At 48.9% G+C, this 14,489-nt stretch overlaps 1 protein-coding gene across 1 annotated transcript in view; it reads left to right on the plus strand.

Moving 5' to 3' along the window:
* Positions 1 to 11,386, plus strand: part of HELLS (helicase, lymphoid specific) — a 46,946-nt gene extending 35,560 nt beyond the window's left edge. The window contains exons 21-22 of the mRNA XM_040436016.1: positions 8,337 to 8,413; positions 11,104 to 11,386. Coding sequence (XP_040291950.1) covers positions 8,337 to 8,413; positions 11,104 to 11,186 — 160 coding nt within the window. The 3' untranslated portion in view covers positions 11,187 to 11,386. The remainder of the gene's footprint in view (positions 1 to 8,336; positions 8,414 to 11,103) is intronic.
* The last annotated feature ends 3,103 nt before the right edge of the window (positions 11,387 to 14,489 follow it).

Genomic DNA, 14,489 nt, shown 5'->3' on the forward strand with positions numbered 1-14,489 from the left:
ATAAAACCATAGTTTTTTGTTTAAAAAATGCTATTATGTTAAAGTGAAATAAATAACAAAATAGACCTATTGGGTATCGCAGCGTCCGTAACAACCATCTCTGTAAAAATATCACATGACCAACCCCTCAGGTGAACGCCGTAAAAAAATTGAAACGGTGCCACAAAAAAGCCACTTTAAATCAGTAATAGCAAGCGATCAAAAAGTCATATGCACCCCAAAATAGTGCCAGTCATCTCATCCCGCAAAAAATGACACCCTGCCTAAGACAATCGCTCCCAAAAAAAACTAAAAACTTACTCAGACTATGGAGACACAAATGATTCACTGATTCAGACCTCGACATGAATCCAAAGCAATCTCCTACCACTGGCTTAAGTACTTGGCGTATGCATTCCACCTTCCATAGGTAGGGTAATTGCACCACCATTGGCTACGGTCCAACTGTTGCGCTATCCTTCCATAGGCGGAGTGTTGCACATCACCGTGCTTCCTGTTGCATTACCCCCTTCCACTAGCGGGGGAATAACTAAACCTCTTCGGATGCTGCAATTTTCAACTGCGCTACGGCTCTAGGGACCTTCGCTTATTTCACAAGGGAGCGTGGTCCGCATCATTTATAAAAAAAAAATTCCCCTCCTAACAGGTTGCCTAGGAGACGAGCCTGAGGCTGGATCTCCTCGGCTCCCGTAGAAGGCAGGTTCCGATGTCGTGCAAGGCATTGGGCAGCCTCTGCACAGCATCGGGGGCTGCCTCGTCACGCATCGGGTCCCCGCCACAGCAGTGCGGGGGCTCGATCGGCTCCCTCAGCCGCAGCAAACCCCTTCTATGTCGCGGTCAGCACTGACCATGGCATAGAAGGGGGTTAATCCGCCGGCATCGCTGGACTGCCGGATCCCTGCAGTGCTCTGGTGCGCGCCCGCTCACCATGACGTACTATTATGTCAAAATGCAGGAAGTCACTGACTTCCATGACTTAATAGTATGTCACATGTCGGGAAGGGGTTAAAGGGAACCTGTCACCGGGATTTTGTGTATAGAGCTGAGGGCATGGGTTGCTAGTTGGCTGCCAGCACATCCGCAATACCCAGTCCCCATAGCTCTGTGTGCTTTTATTGTGTAAAAAACGGTTTGATACATATGCAAATTAACCTGAGATGAGTCCTGTCCCCGACTCATCTCATACAGGACTCATCTCAGGTTAATTTGCATATGTATCAAACCGTTTTTTTACACAATAAAAGCACACAGAGCTATGGGGACTGGGTATTGCGGATGTGCTGGCGGCCAACTAGCAACCCATGTCCTCAGCTCTATACACAAAATCCCGGTGACAGGTTCCCTTTAGGCACATGCTTTGAAAACATAGTACATAAGGCCGAAAAAAGACATTTGTCCATCCAGTTCGACCGGTCATCCTGCAAGTTGATCCAGAGGAAGGCAAAAAAAACCCCTGAGGTAGAAGCCAATTTTCTCCACTTTAGGGGAATAAAAAATTCCTTCCCGACTCCAATCATGCAATCAGAATAACTCCCTGGATCAACGACCCCTCTCTAGTAGCTATAGCCTGTAATATTATTACACTCCAGAAATACATCCAGGCCCCTCTTGAATTCCTTTATTGTACTCGCCATCACCACCTCCTCAGGCAGAGAGTTCCATAGTCTCACTGCTCTTACCGTAAAGAAGCCTCTTCTATGTTTGTGTACAAACCTTCTTTCTCGCCCATATTCCTTGGGGGACACAGGAAACCACGGGTATAGCTCTGCTCCCTAGGAGGCGTGACACTAAGTGAAAGCTGTAAGCCCCTCCTCCATCAGCTATACCCCTCAGCCTGGAGAAGAGACTGCCAGTTTTTGCTTAGTGTCCAAGGAGGCAAGACACCCCCTGCTTATGCAGGGTTGTTTTTCCTATGATTTTTATTTTTGCGTTATTTGTTTTTAATTCGATTTTTTTTCTACCTACAGGGACAACAGAGGCGCATTAGACCCCTCTGTTTCTCCCGGGGTTGAGTTGCGCCAGTGCCGGTAATTCCGCACTGCCGCCTCCCCCACAGAAGACAAGGTGGACCAGGGCAGCCTCGCTCCCCTGCGTCCCGCCAGCTCAGGGTCGCCCGCACGCCAAGTCCCTCCCCCGGTTTCCTGCCACTGCGGTGCCAGGAGCTGAAGGGGCGACCCTGCTGGACGGATTGAGGGTGAAGACAGCGGATGGTGAGAGTGGCTGCTCCAGCCTCCCCTTTTCCCTCCCTCCCACCGCTGCTACGTCCCCATGGCCATGGCCACTGCTACATGCACACGGCTACAGCCATTCCCACCACCCCTCCCGAGCCCCCCCCCCCTTACCGGGCAATGTTGGAGGGGAGTTTTATCTGGGCACAGAGACGCTGCCTTACAGGGGACGGCTGCAGGCAAGCAAACCGTCGGCCAATTCGCAGGTTGAAGCAGGCGCGGCGGGGGCCGCTTACATGGTGTGAACGGCGCCATTTCATGGCCGGCACTTCTTCACTTGGGGGGTTAAAATCATTTTGCCGCGCGCGCGGCTCTGCTTCAGAGCGGCAGAGGGGGGGCGGAGCTTCCTACATGCGCTCCGCTACTTCCGGGTTCATCGCACAGTGCTGCGTGGAATCCTCTCTGCAGTGCGATCCGAAGCCGGTGCTGCTGCCTCTCCTCCACAGCCTCCTCAGTCTGTTCCCCTTACCGCTGCCGCTTGCATCATCCGGGTCTGGTAGGACTTTTAATCCCCTCCGTGCCACAGTACTGTCGCTTGGGTGTTATCCCCGTTCCTTTTCTTTGGGGTCTCCCACTTCAAGTGCAACATCTTGTTCCACCATGTCAGACCCTTCTGCAGCCGCCAAGCCTTGGTACCATGCCTGTACGGCTTGTAGGGAACCCTTTCCCCGGGGGCAGTCTGATCCGCACTGTACTGCATGCAGGGCTCCACCGCAGCCTCAGTCGCCCGCTGTGTCGCTCCCTGCTGCCTCTGACCCCCCTGACTGGGCTAGATCCCTGTCCCAGGCCGTGGAAAGCCTCACTCATGTCGTGGGCCGCCTAATAGACAGGCCACCTACCCCGCAGGACGCCTCACTGATTGTCGCGCCCTCCGGGTCCACTGCTTCTGCCGCTGCAGCGGGTTCACTCCCTCTTAGTGACCCCTCCCGGGCTAGGCACTCTCAGAAGCGTATTAGAGTAGAGCGAGCCTCCTCCTCGGATGCCTCCCTCTCCCCGCCACGCGTGCGCACCCAGACGAGCCTCTCCTCTCCAAAGGATTCGCTCTCTGAGGGTGAATTGGCGGTTTCAGATTTGGAAATGGACTCGGCCCTGCCGTCCAAGCTAGCCTCAGCGATGGGTCAACTCATCTCGGATATTCGTGACACCTTTAAGGTGCAGGATGATCCCCCTAGCTCGGACGCAGCTAGCGTCTCCTTTATCAGACCCAGGCAGGTCTCAAAAGTCTTTCCAATCCACTCTGATTTCTCCTCTGTGGTGTCTAAGGCTTGGGCTCGCCCGGACGCCCGTTTTGTCAACCCCAAGAAGCTGGACATTTGCTATCCCTTTCCAGCCGATGTCGTGGCCACATGGTCTTCCCCACCCAAGGTGGACCCCCCTGTGGCCCGGCTGTCAAAGAACACGGCCATCCCTGTTCCTGACGGGTCCTCTCTTCAGTCAGCGGTGGACCGTCGCATGGAGACCCTTTCCAAGGGCATTTTTGCTGCCTCCGGTTCTGCTCTCAGACTGGTTTTTGCCTCTGCTTGGGCAGGGAAAGCAATCTCTGCTTGGGGTGCGCAGCTGGAACAGGAGTTGGACTCGGCCTTTTCGGGGTCCGCCTAGACGAACTTATTTCGGAGGCCACGGGTGGTAAAAGCACCCATCTTCCTCAACCCCAAGCCAGGGGCGCCCCCCGCGGATGCCCTGGTGCGTCTCGTTTTCGGTCCTCCCGCAGGGCCTCTGGGGCTCCCACCACAGCTGCCGCTTCGGCTCCTCCCCAGGACAAGCATAGGAAGCCGTTTTTTCGGGCGCAGCCCTCCTGGCGCAAGCCGCAGGCTGCCCGCACACCCGCAGCAAAGCAATCCTCTGCCTGAAGGCGCGCCCCCACCCACCCGGGTGGGGGGGCCGGCTCCTCCTTTTCAGGGACGTCTGGTTGGCTCACGTCTCCGACGCCTGGGCCCTCGAAATTGTGTCCTCCGGATACAAAATCGAATTTGCATCCTTCCCTCCAGATCGGTTCTTTCGCTCCCGCTCGCCACGGGACCCGAAACGCGCGGCTGCGTTCTCCGCGGCCGTTCAAGCCTTACTGGACAGGGGGGTGATTACCCCCGTTCCTCTAGAGGAAAGGTTCCAAGGGTTCTACTCGAACCTCTTTGTAGTTCCCAAAAAGGGAGGTTCGGTGCGGCCCATTTTGGACCTCAAAAAGCTCAACCGTTTTCTCCTCCTTCGACGGTTTCGGATGGAGTCCCTCCGTTCCGCGGTGGCTTCCCTGGAGCAGGGAGATTTCATGTCTTCCATCGATATACAGGATGCCTACCTCCATGTTCCGGTAGCCCGGTGTCACCATCGCTTCCTCCGATTCGCCATGGGGGACCTCCACTTCCAGTTTGTCGCCCTTCCCTTTGGGCTGGCAACAGCCCCCCGGGTGTTCACCAAGGTCCTGGCCCCGGTTTTGGCCTTACTCCGTTCCAGGGGTGTTTTTCTGCTACCGTACTTGGACGATATCCTCATCAAGGCTCCGTCCTTTTCTCAAGCGGTTGCCAGCGTGGATCTCACTCTAGAGACTCTGACGAGGTTCGGTTGGGTCATCAACTTCCCCAAGTCCTCCCTTCCCCCCCTCCAGACAACTGGTCTTCCTGGGAATGCTTTTAGACACGGGAGCGGCGGAAGTACGTCTTCCCTCGGAAAAACGTCTGATCCTCCGTGGGGCGGTTCGGGGTCTCCTTCTCCACCGTCGACCGTCCTTCCGCTTCTGCATGCGGGTCTTGGGGCAGATGGTTGCCTGCTTCGAGGCGATCCCATTTGCGCAGTTTCACTCCCGCCCTCTCCAACGGGCGATCCTCTCCTCCTGGGACAAATCGCCGCAGTCTCTGGATCATCCCTTCCATCTATCGCCTCCGGTGAGGTCATCTCTCCGCTGGTGGTTACAGTCCCCTCTTCTGGGCAGGTCCTTTCTGCCACTCAACTGGTTGGTGGTTACAACCGATGCCAGTCTCTTGGGCTGGGGAGGCGTCTTTCCTCCCCGATCCGTCCAGGGCATTTGGTCTCCATTGGAGTCCAGACTCTCGATCAATGTCCTGGAACTGAGAGCGGCCCTTCTGTCTCTACGACACTGGACTCATCTGTTGAAGGGTCATCCAGTTCGTGTACAATCGGACAACGCCACGGCTGTGGCGTACATAAACCACCAGGGGGGCACTCGCAGCGCTGCTGCAATGAGGGAGGTCTCCAGCATTCTCCGTTGGGCGGAAGCCCACGTCCCGGCCCTATCGGCAATTTTTATTCCAGGGGTGGACAATTGGGCGGCGGACTTCCTCAGTCGCACCACTGTCGACCCCGGCGAGTGGTCTCTTCACCCGGAGGTATTCGAGGCCATTTGCCTTCGTTGGGGCATACCGGACGTGGACCTCATGGCCTCCAAGTTCAATCACAAGGTCCCCGCCTATCTGTCCAGGGCCAGGGATCCGGGAGCTTGCGGAGCCGACGCCCTCGTTCTTCCTTGGCGAGGCTTCGCGCGTCCATACATATTCCCTCCCATCCCACTCCTGCCCAAGGTCCTTCGGAAGATCGCGGCGGAAGGCGTCTCGGTGATTCTGGTCGCTCCGGACTGGCCCCGCCGGTCTTGGTATGCCGACCTCATGCTGCTCCTGGCAGACGCGCCCTGGCCGCTGCCCGCCAGGGAAGATCTTCTCTCTCAGGGACCGATCTTCCACCCGCGTTTAAGGTCCCTACGTTTGACGGCGTGGTTGTTGAGACCACCGTCCTGACACGTAGGGGTTTTTCTGCGGACGTCGTCCGCACCATGATCCGCACCCGTAAGCCGTCCTCTTCTAGGATCTATTATAGGACCTGGAGGACCTATTTGGGGTTCTGTGCTGATCTGGGGATTCCTCCGCTCCGCTTTTCTCTCCCCACCGTTTTGTCCTTCCTGCAGAGCGGACTTGCCCAAGGTCTGGGTCTTAGTTCTTTGAAGGGTCAGGTGTCTGCGCTGTCCATTTTGTTTCAGCGCCCACTGGCCCCCCTTGGTCCTGTCAAGACCTTCCTTCAGGGCGTGGCTCACGCGGTTCCCCCGTACCGCCCTCCGGTACCGCCCTGGGACCTGAACCTGGTTCTCTCAGCGCTCCAGGCTTCTCCTTTCGAGCCTCTGCGGACGGTTTCCTTGCGACTTCTGTCCTGCAAGGTTATTTTCCTTGTGGCCGTCACCTCTCTTCGGAGGGTGTCCGAATTGGCTGCACTCTCCTGTCTGGAACCTTTCCTAGTGTTCCACCAAGACAAGGTGGTCCTTCGTCCGGTCCCTTCCTTCCTAAGGTGGTCTCCGCCTTTCATCTGAACGAGGACATCGTTCTCCCCTCTTTGTGTCCTTCCCCTTCCCACCCCCGGGAGAGGGAGCTTCATCGCCTGGACGTTGTCAGGGCGCTCAAGGTTTACCTGGAGGTAACCAGCTCTTTCAGGCGTACTGACTCGCTCTTTGTGGTTCCGGAGGGGTCGCGCAGAGGGATGGCGGCATCCAAAGTTGCTATCGCCCGTTTTGTCAAGATGGCTGTTACTGAGGCTTATCTCGCCAAGGGCAAGGTTCCGCCCCTCGGTGTTACCGCTCACTCCACTAGAGCGGTCGGGGCTTCCTGGGCTCAGAGGAATCGGGCTTCTACGGAGCAGATTTGCAAGGCGGCCACTTGGTCCTCCTTGCACACCTTCACCAAGTTCTACAGGGTGCATACTCATGCGTCGGCTGACGCTGCTTTAGGCCGTCTGGTGTTGCAGGCGGCAGTTGATTGATGCCCCCGGTGTTGGTCTAGTTTGTTCTGGTCCCTCCCTTCTGGGACTGCTCTGGAACGTCCCATGGTTTCCTGTGTCCCCCAAGGAATATGGGCGAGAAAAGGAGACTTTTGTATTACTTACCAGTAAAGTCTCTTTCTCGCTCTTCCTTGGGGGACACAGCACCCGCCCTTCATTTGGGTTACAGTTGTGGTTCCGGCTTGGTTGCCCCCGTTGGGGCTTGACGGTTCTTTTTCTGGTTGGTGGTTATCTTTCACTACTTGGACACGCAACTGGCAGTCTCTTCTCCAGGCTGAGGGGTATAGCTGATGGAGGAGGGGCTTACAGCTTTCACTTAGTGTCACGCCTCCTAGGGAGCAGAGCTATACCCGTGGTTTCCTGTGTCCCCCAAGGAAGAGCGAGAAAGAGACTTTACTGGTTAGTAATACAAAAGTCTCCTTTTCCTCCAGACGCAGAGGATGTCCCCTCGTTACAGTCCTGGGGATAAATAGATGATGGGAAGAGATCTCTGTACTGACCCCTGATATATTTATACATGGTTTTTAGATCTCCCCTCAGTCGTGTTTTTTTTCTAAAGTGAATAACCCTAATTTTGATAATCTTTCAGGGTACTGTAAATGCCCCATTCCAGTTATTGATTTGTAAAGTGGTAGGACTATGTGCTTATCACTGGCATCTATGCCCCTTTTTGATGCAATCCATTATCTTATTGGCCTTGGCAGCAGCTGCCTGACACTTCTAACAGCACAATTGTAATGCAAACTGCTTTTTATAGACTCCGGTGTTTAAAAATACAGATGTGTCCTTTCTTCCCTTTCCTCTGAGCTCAACATTTCCTTTCATATGGCTTTGATGTACTTGAGCACAAATGGGCTTGAACATGTGACAATGCGGCAACCAAGTGACTTGCATTGCAGCCTATCAAGGATTTTGATATTAATATATTTTATATTGGACTCCATTAATTGCAGTGATAAGGCAAGGGTGGACACTGCTGTACTTGTTTTGCAGAGTGCGTTACAGCTTAAAGATCTGTCCACCCTACGGTTGTGACTTCTAGCCTAAGCCATGACTGTCAGATCAGTTTTTTAATGGGGCCCCCATTGACTTCATTTGGGTGTATTGGTATTTTACAGCACTATTCCCGATGTCTAAAATACTAGAATGGCTGACGGAGGCTCCTAATGTATGTTATCATAGCCAGAAACTGCAAGATTTCTCTTCCTCGTTTTCTTCCTATCTTGCCCTCTTTTGAATGTGTGATTTCGTGTTATCCCTGAAATTATTAACCCACTACATATTGGTGACTGGGTGTTCATCTAACAAATATGTGATGTATTTGTTCCTTATTTTCAGAGAAGTGAAGGGGTCCAATGAAAAAGTCATTAGTGACAAAGACCTAGAGCTGTTGCTGGACAGAAGTGATCTTATTGGTAAGTTTATCTTAAACCCACTGTAATATATGTAATTGCATGGGGTTTCATTATTAATCATATGCTACAAGGAGAAGGCTGAGCCCATGCTGACATTCAGAGTGTAATACCGATGGCTTTTCCTCTCGAAGGTCATCAATATCTGGAGGTCTGACACCCAGCGCTACCATTGATTAGCTATTTAACCCCTTAAGGACTCAGCCCTATTTCACCTTAAGGACTTGGCCATTTTTTGCAAATCTGACCAGTGTCACTTTAAGTGCTGATGACTTTAAAACGCTTTGACTTATCCAGGCCATTCTGAGTTGTTTTTTTTTTGTCACATATTGTACTTTGACACTAGTAAATGAAGTAAAAAAAATCATTTTTATTTATATAAAAAAATACCAGTTACCAAAAATGTCAAAAAAAATTGCAAATTTCCAAGTTTCATTTTCTCTACTTCTATAATACATAGTAATACCTCCAAAAATGGTTATTACTTTACATTCCCCATATGTCCACTTCATGTTTGGATCAATTTGGGAATGATATTTTATTTTTGGGAGATGTTACAAGGCTTAGAAGTTTAGAAGAAAATCTTGAAACTTTTCAGAAATTTTCAAAAACCCACTTTTTTTGGGACCAGATCAGGTCTGAAGTCACTTTGTGAAGCTTACATAATAAAAACCACCCAAAAATGACCCCATTCTAGAAACTACACCCCTCAAGGTATTCAAAACTGATTTTACAAACTTTAACCCTTTAGGTGTTGCACAAGAGTTATTGGCAAATGGAGATGAAATTTGAGAATTTAAATTTTTTGGCAAATTATCAATTTTTTCCAGTAACAAAGCAAGGGTTAACAGCCAAACAAAACTCATTATTTATGGCCCTGATTCTGTAGTTTACAGGAACACCCCATATGTGGCCGTAAACTACTGTACGGGCACACGGCAGGGCGCAGAAGGAAAGGAATGCTAGACTGTTTGTGGAAGGCAGATTTTGCTAGACAGTTTTTTTGGACACCATGTCCAAGTAGAAACTCCCAAAAAAGTGACCCCATTTTAGAAACTATGGGATAGGGTAGAAGTTTTGTTGGTACTAGTTTAGGGTACATATGATTTTTGGTTGCTCTAGATTATACTTTTTGTGAGGCAAGGTAACAAGAAATAGCTTTTTTGGCACTTTTTTTGTTACAACGTTCATCTGACAGGTTAGATCATGTGGTATTTTTATAGAGCAGGTTGTCACTGACGCGGCGATACCCAATATGTATACAATTTTTTTATTTTTTTTATGTAAGTTTTACACAATGATTTCATTTTTGAAACCAAAAAAATCATGTTTTAGTGTTTCCATAGTCTAAGAGCCATAGTTTTTTTCAGTTTTTGGGCGATTATCTTGGGTAGGGTATGATTTTTGCGGGATGAGATGACTGTTTGGTACTATTTTGGCGTACATGCGACTTTTTTGATCAATTTTATAACCTTTTTTGGCAAGTAAGGTGGGCAAAATTTCAATTTCCTCAGTTTTTTTTATTTTATGGCGTTCACCGTGCAGGGAAAGTAACTTGACCGTTTTATAGATCAGGTCATTACGGACGCGGCGATACCTAATGTGTAGTGTATTCTTTATTTTATTTTTTTTGACCCAGACCCACTTGGTTCTTGAAGATCCAGTGGGTCTGATGTCTGTATAGTACAGTACACTATAGTGTATTGTACTGTATTTTACTTACACTTTGTCTGAACAGATCTATGCCTTTAGCACAGATCTGTTCAGCACCATGGACAGCAGGATGCCTGAGAAGGCGTCCTGTTGCCATGGGAACCTTCCCCGTCTGCTCAGTTGTGGCCTCAACTGAGCAGACTGGGAAGGGTGAGGAGGGGGGCTCCCTCCCTCTGTCACCCCATCCTGTCTGGGGGCTGCAAAGGCACAGCAGCCCCCCGATGGGAGAGGGAGGGAGCTCCCGACTGTTAACCTTTGCTCTTCCATACCGCGGTCCGTACAGATGTCAGCCGTTTATACCAGAGTGTCATACTCCAATGAATATTCAAGAGGAGGCGGGCGGGGGAATCGCGATCCCGCCTGCCGCCCGCCTCCTGCACCACCTGCCGGCATAAAATCATTCGGGGGGGGGGGGGGGGGAAAAAAAAAAACTTTATTTGGGGCATTTTAAAGTTTGATCCCCGCGTTCAGGGACCACGGGGATCAGAATCTGCAGAAAGCGCAGCAAATCGTAGGTCTGAACCGATTAACCCCCGCAGCTCCGCAATCTCGTTTTAAACTCATGACTTACCGGTACGTCATGGGTCCTTAAGGACTCGGGAAACATGCTGTACGTCATGCGTCACTAAGGGGTTAAAGACGCCAGTGACATTGTTACTGTCATGTGGCCTAGTCACAGCTTGGTCCCATTCAAGTCAATAGGCCTGGTCTGCACCAAGCACAGCTGCTATACAATGTACAGGGCTCTGCTTGATATACTGTGAAGGGGCCACAGTTTTCACCGGAGCACAGCCACCTCATCAAACAGCTGATCATTGTCATATATTGGTGACCTATCCAAAAGAAGTATTTTTGTCCCAGAAAACCCATTTAACGACTTGGAAAAACTTTGTAAAGTTTTCTACCGTTTCATTTGGCTTGTGTCATTCAGAAATACATCTTAACTAATTCAAATTTACTTCTGCTTTGCATCTGTCCAGCACAAATGAAAAAGAATAACTTGGTGCCTAAGGAGAAGAATGGGGTATTTTCAGTTGAAGACTCAGAAGAAATTGAAATGTAATTCTTCCCTAGACTTTAGTTTTTTTATATTTGGCCTATGGCCTAACAGCTTCTAATGTTAGTCATGTTTTAGGCTTGAATTAGATGTTAAGTCTTTTTGAATAAATGCACTTTTACCGTTTTAATCAGACTTCCTATGGAAGTTGCATTTTTTTTTTCTGTCTTTTTGTTTTAAATGTTGGTAATAAATAAAACTTGTATAAGAAACCTAGCTTTGTTTTGTCTGACTATGTATGAATGTTATACAGTGTTTTAATTGTTTGTGTGGAGGAGGGGGTGCATTTTATAAATTTGTTCAACTTCTGCCGCAAGAACAAATATTACTACTTACCATGCTGTGACTGGTATCAGAAATGACCCTGGTTCTGGGCACCTCCTATTATCTCAACAGTCATTACTCATGACCACTAGGTACATCAAAGTCCTGTCTTTCTTTAATCTTCATATTTAAATCTATACTTTCATATAGCATGTAGAGAACACCAGGTTGCCATGGTGATTTATTGGTGAATATCCTAATTAGGAGTGATATAAGAAAAAGGCAAACATTTTTGTCTGCTAAAAGAAATTAAACCTTTCCCTGTCATGTCTGAACTGCTCCTCTGTTTTGAAAGGGGATGTAGTTGATCACCCCAGACGGGGATATAGAATCCCATTAAAACGATTTGCAACAAAGAATGTAATATATGGAATTGCCAATGTAGCTTGTGTGTATCGGCCAAACAAAAAGGGAAGTAAGTGAGATTAAGGGTACTTTCACACTAGCGTTTTTCTTTTCCGGCGCTGAGTTCCGTCCTAGGGGCTCAAATTCGGAAAAGAACTGATCAGTTTTATCCTAATGCATTCTGAATGCAGAGTAATCCGTTCAGGATGTCTTCAGTTCAGTCTTTTTGACTAATCAGGCTTTTCAGAAAAACTTAGCATGCTGTATTTTTACCTCCGGCCAAAAATCCTGAACACTGACTGAACGCCGGATCCTGTCTTTTTCCCATTGACTTGCATTAACGCCGGATCTGGCGCTGTGTGTTCAGTCAAACCGGATCTGGCTTTTGCATGTTAAACCCAAAAAATGTGAAACAAAAGTTAGTCCATAAATGGCGGATCCGTTTTTTCCAATGCATTATTTCATTGTGATCAAAATCCTGATCAGGATTCAAATGTAATCCGTTTTCACACGTTTTTTCGGATCCGGCGGGCAGTTCCGGTGTCGGAATTGAACGCCAGATTAAAACGACGCTAGTGTGAAAGTAGCCTAAATGAACACTGATCAAGTATCGCACGTCAAAAAGAAGTACAAAGAGGAGAAAATTAAAAAGCATGGTGAGACAGTTTATGAAACATTGTATAGATGGGAAATGCCAATGGGAAGATCGGTATTGGAACGTGTTAATATACACTACTCTGTTATGGATATTTAGCTTTGTGGGTGAGATTTCAGGATGAACCTAAAATGCACTCTAACCTTTACAGGTGACCATCTCAACTTTTGAATGCACATGTCAAAGTGTTCAATGTTTCAGTACTTTTTTGCACAACTTGATGTTCTCTAACAAGGAGCTAAATGACAAAATTCACAACAGGTGTTTGATCCATGAAGCACCCAATACATTTCCTGGTTAAACTAGAATTAATATTTAAACAGTCCTCCTCACCATGCTCACATTTTGACATGAGACCAAGACTACAAGTAACAATTGATCAACAGTATCTTGCCATTGTGAGGCTTCAAGCAGGATGTTCTCAGACGGAAGTGGCCACTGAGCTTGGTGTCATCAGGTTACAACAGAGACTGGAAGAGTCACAGAAAGGGATAAAAGTGGACGTCCTTTGGCCACATGCCACACTGACAGTCATTGAGAACAATGCCACACAACTCCAGGCACATTTAAGGGAGGTAAGAGGCACCTAGGTGTCACATCGGACCATTCAAAACCATTTGCCATGCCTCAGCAGACAATAAGTCGACTTGTGAACAGCATGCAATGTTGTTAAGCTGTAATTGATGCTCAAGGCCACATGACAAGTTATTGAGACATTTTTTGTGGGGGGATACACCCACCACTGGTGTTGGCTTTTGTTTCAATAAATTGAGATGAAATCGCCACTGCATGCTTCTAATTACAGTAAATGCCCTACTTCCATGATAAATCACTGTAGGGTGAACCTTTTACATTTTCCATAAATTTTACCCGAAAGCCAAATAGCTACAACTTTTTGAGTAATGTAGCAAATTCCTATGATGAAAATGAAGAAATTTTTGCTGCATGAAGCATTTTGGATTACTAAAATGAACAAAGTTGCACCAAACGGGTTAAACGAGGTGAGCAAAATTAAGGTATTTCTATGATCAGCTTTACTATGTTTTTTAACTCGTTTTATTGATTATAACAAGTGAAAATTGGTACATAACACTAACATTTCAAAGCATAAGTGTAGTCATATACATTGCAATAGGGTCTTCCGGTATTGGCAAAAATGAGATACATTTACCCATATGGGACAATAGAAACAGCAATATATAGCATCACCTGATATATAACTCACTCCTATCCCCATGTTTCCCACATCAATACATCAGCAGGAAAAAAAAAACAATGTTATACACTTTGAGCAAAGTGCATATGAGATGGTAGTGCTGTGATTTGGGGAGGAGCACCAAGATCCCCATATTTCTCGCCCAGTTTCCTTGGGGGACACAGAAGACCTTGGGTATAGCTCATCTCCATAGGAGGCGTGACACTAAGTGAAAGCTGTTAAGCCCCTCCTCCACAGCTATACCCTCAGCCTGGAGAGAAAGGCAGCCAGTTTTTGCTTAGTGTCCAAGGAGGCAAGACACTCCCTGCTCTGCAGGGCTGGTTTCTCCTTGTTTCAATTTTAGATTTTTACTTTTTTCTTTTCTTTTGTTCCAGATCATCAGGGATAACAGAGTCGCACTAGACCTCTCTGTTCTCCCGGGGTTGAGCTGCGCCAGTGCCGGTCACCCACACTGCTGCCTCCCCCACAGAAGGCAAGGTGGATCAGGGCAGCCCAGCTCCCCTACATCCCGCCAGCGCAAGGGTCGCCCGCACGCCAAGTCCCTCTTCCAGCGTCCTGCCACTACGGTGCCAGTAGCTGAAGGGGCGACCCTGCTGGAATGGACCGAGGGTGAAGACGGCTGTGGTAAGAAAGAGGCTTCTCCAGCCCTACGTCCCCCACCCTGGTCTCCTGCGTGCCTACCCCCATACTGGGCCTCTAGTCCCCTGCTGGATCTATGCTGGCCCCTGAGGTGCCGCAGAGCGGCAATTTCCTTCTGCCTCCCCCTGCC

Source organism: Bufo bufo, chromosome 6, assembly GCF_905171765.1.
Source record: "Bufo bufo chromosome 6, aBufBuf1.1, whole genome shotgun sequence".
NCBI classification, from domain to species: Eukaryota; Metazoa; Chordata; class Amphibia; order Anura; family Bufonidae; genus Bufo; species Bufo bufo.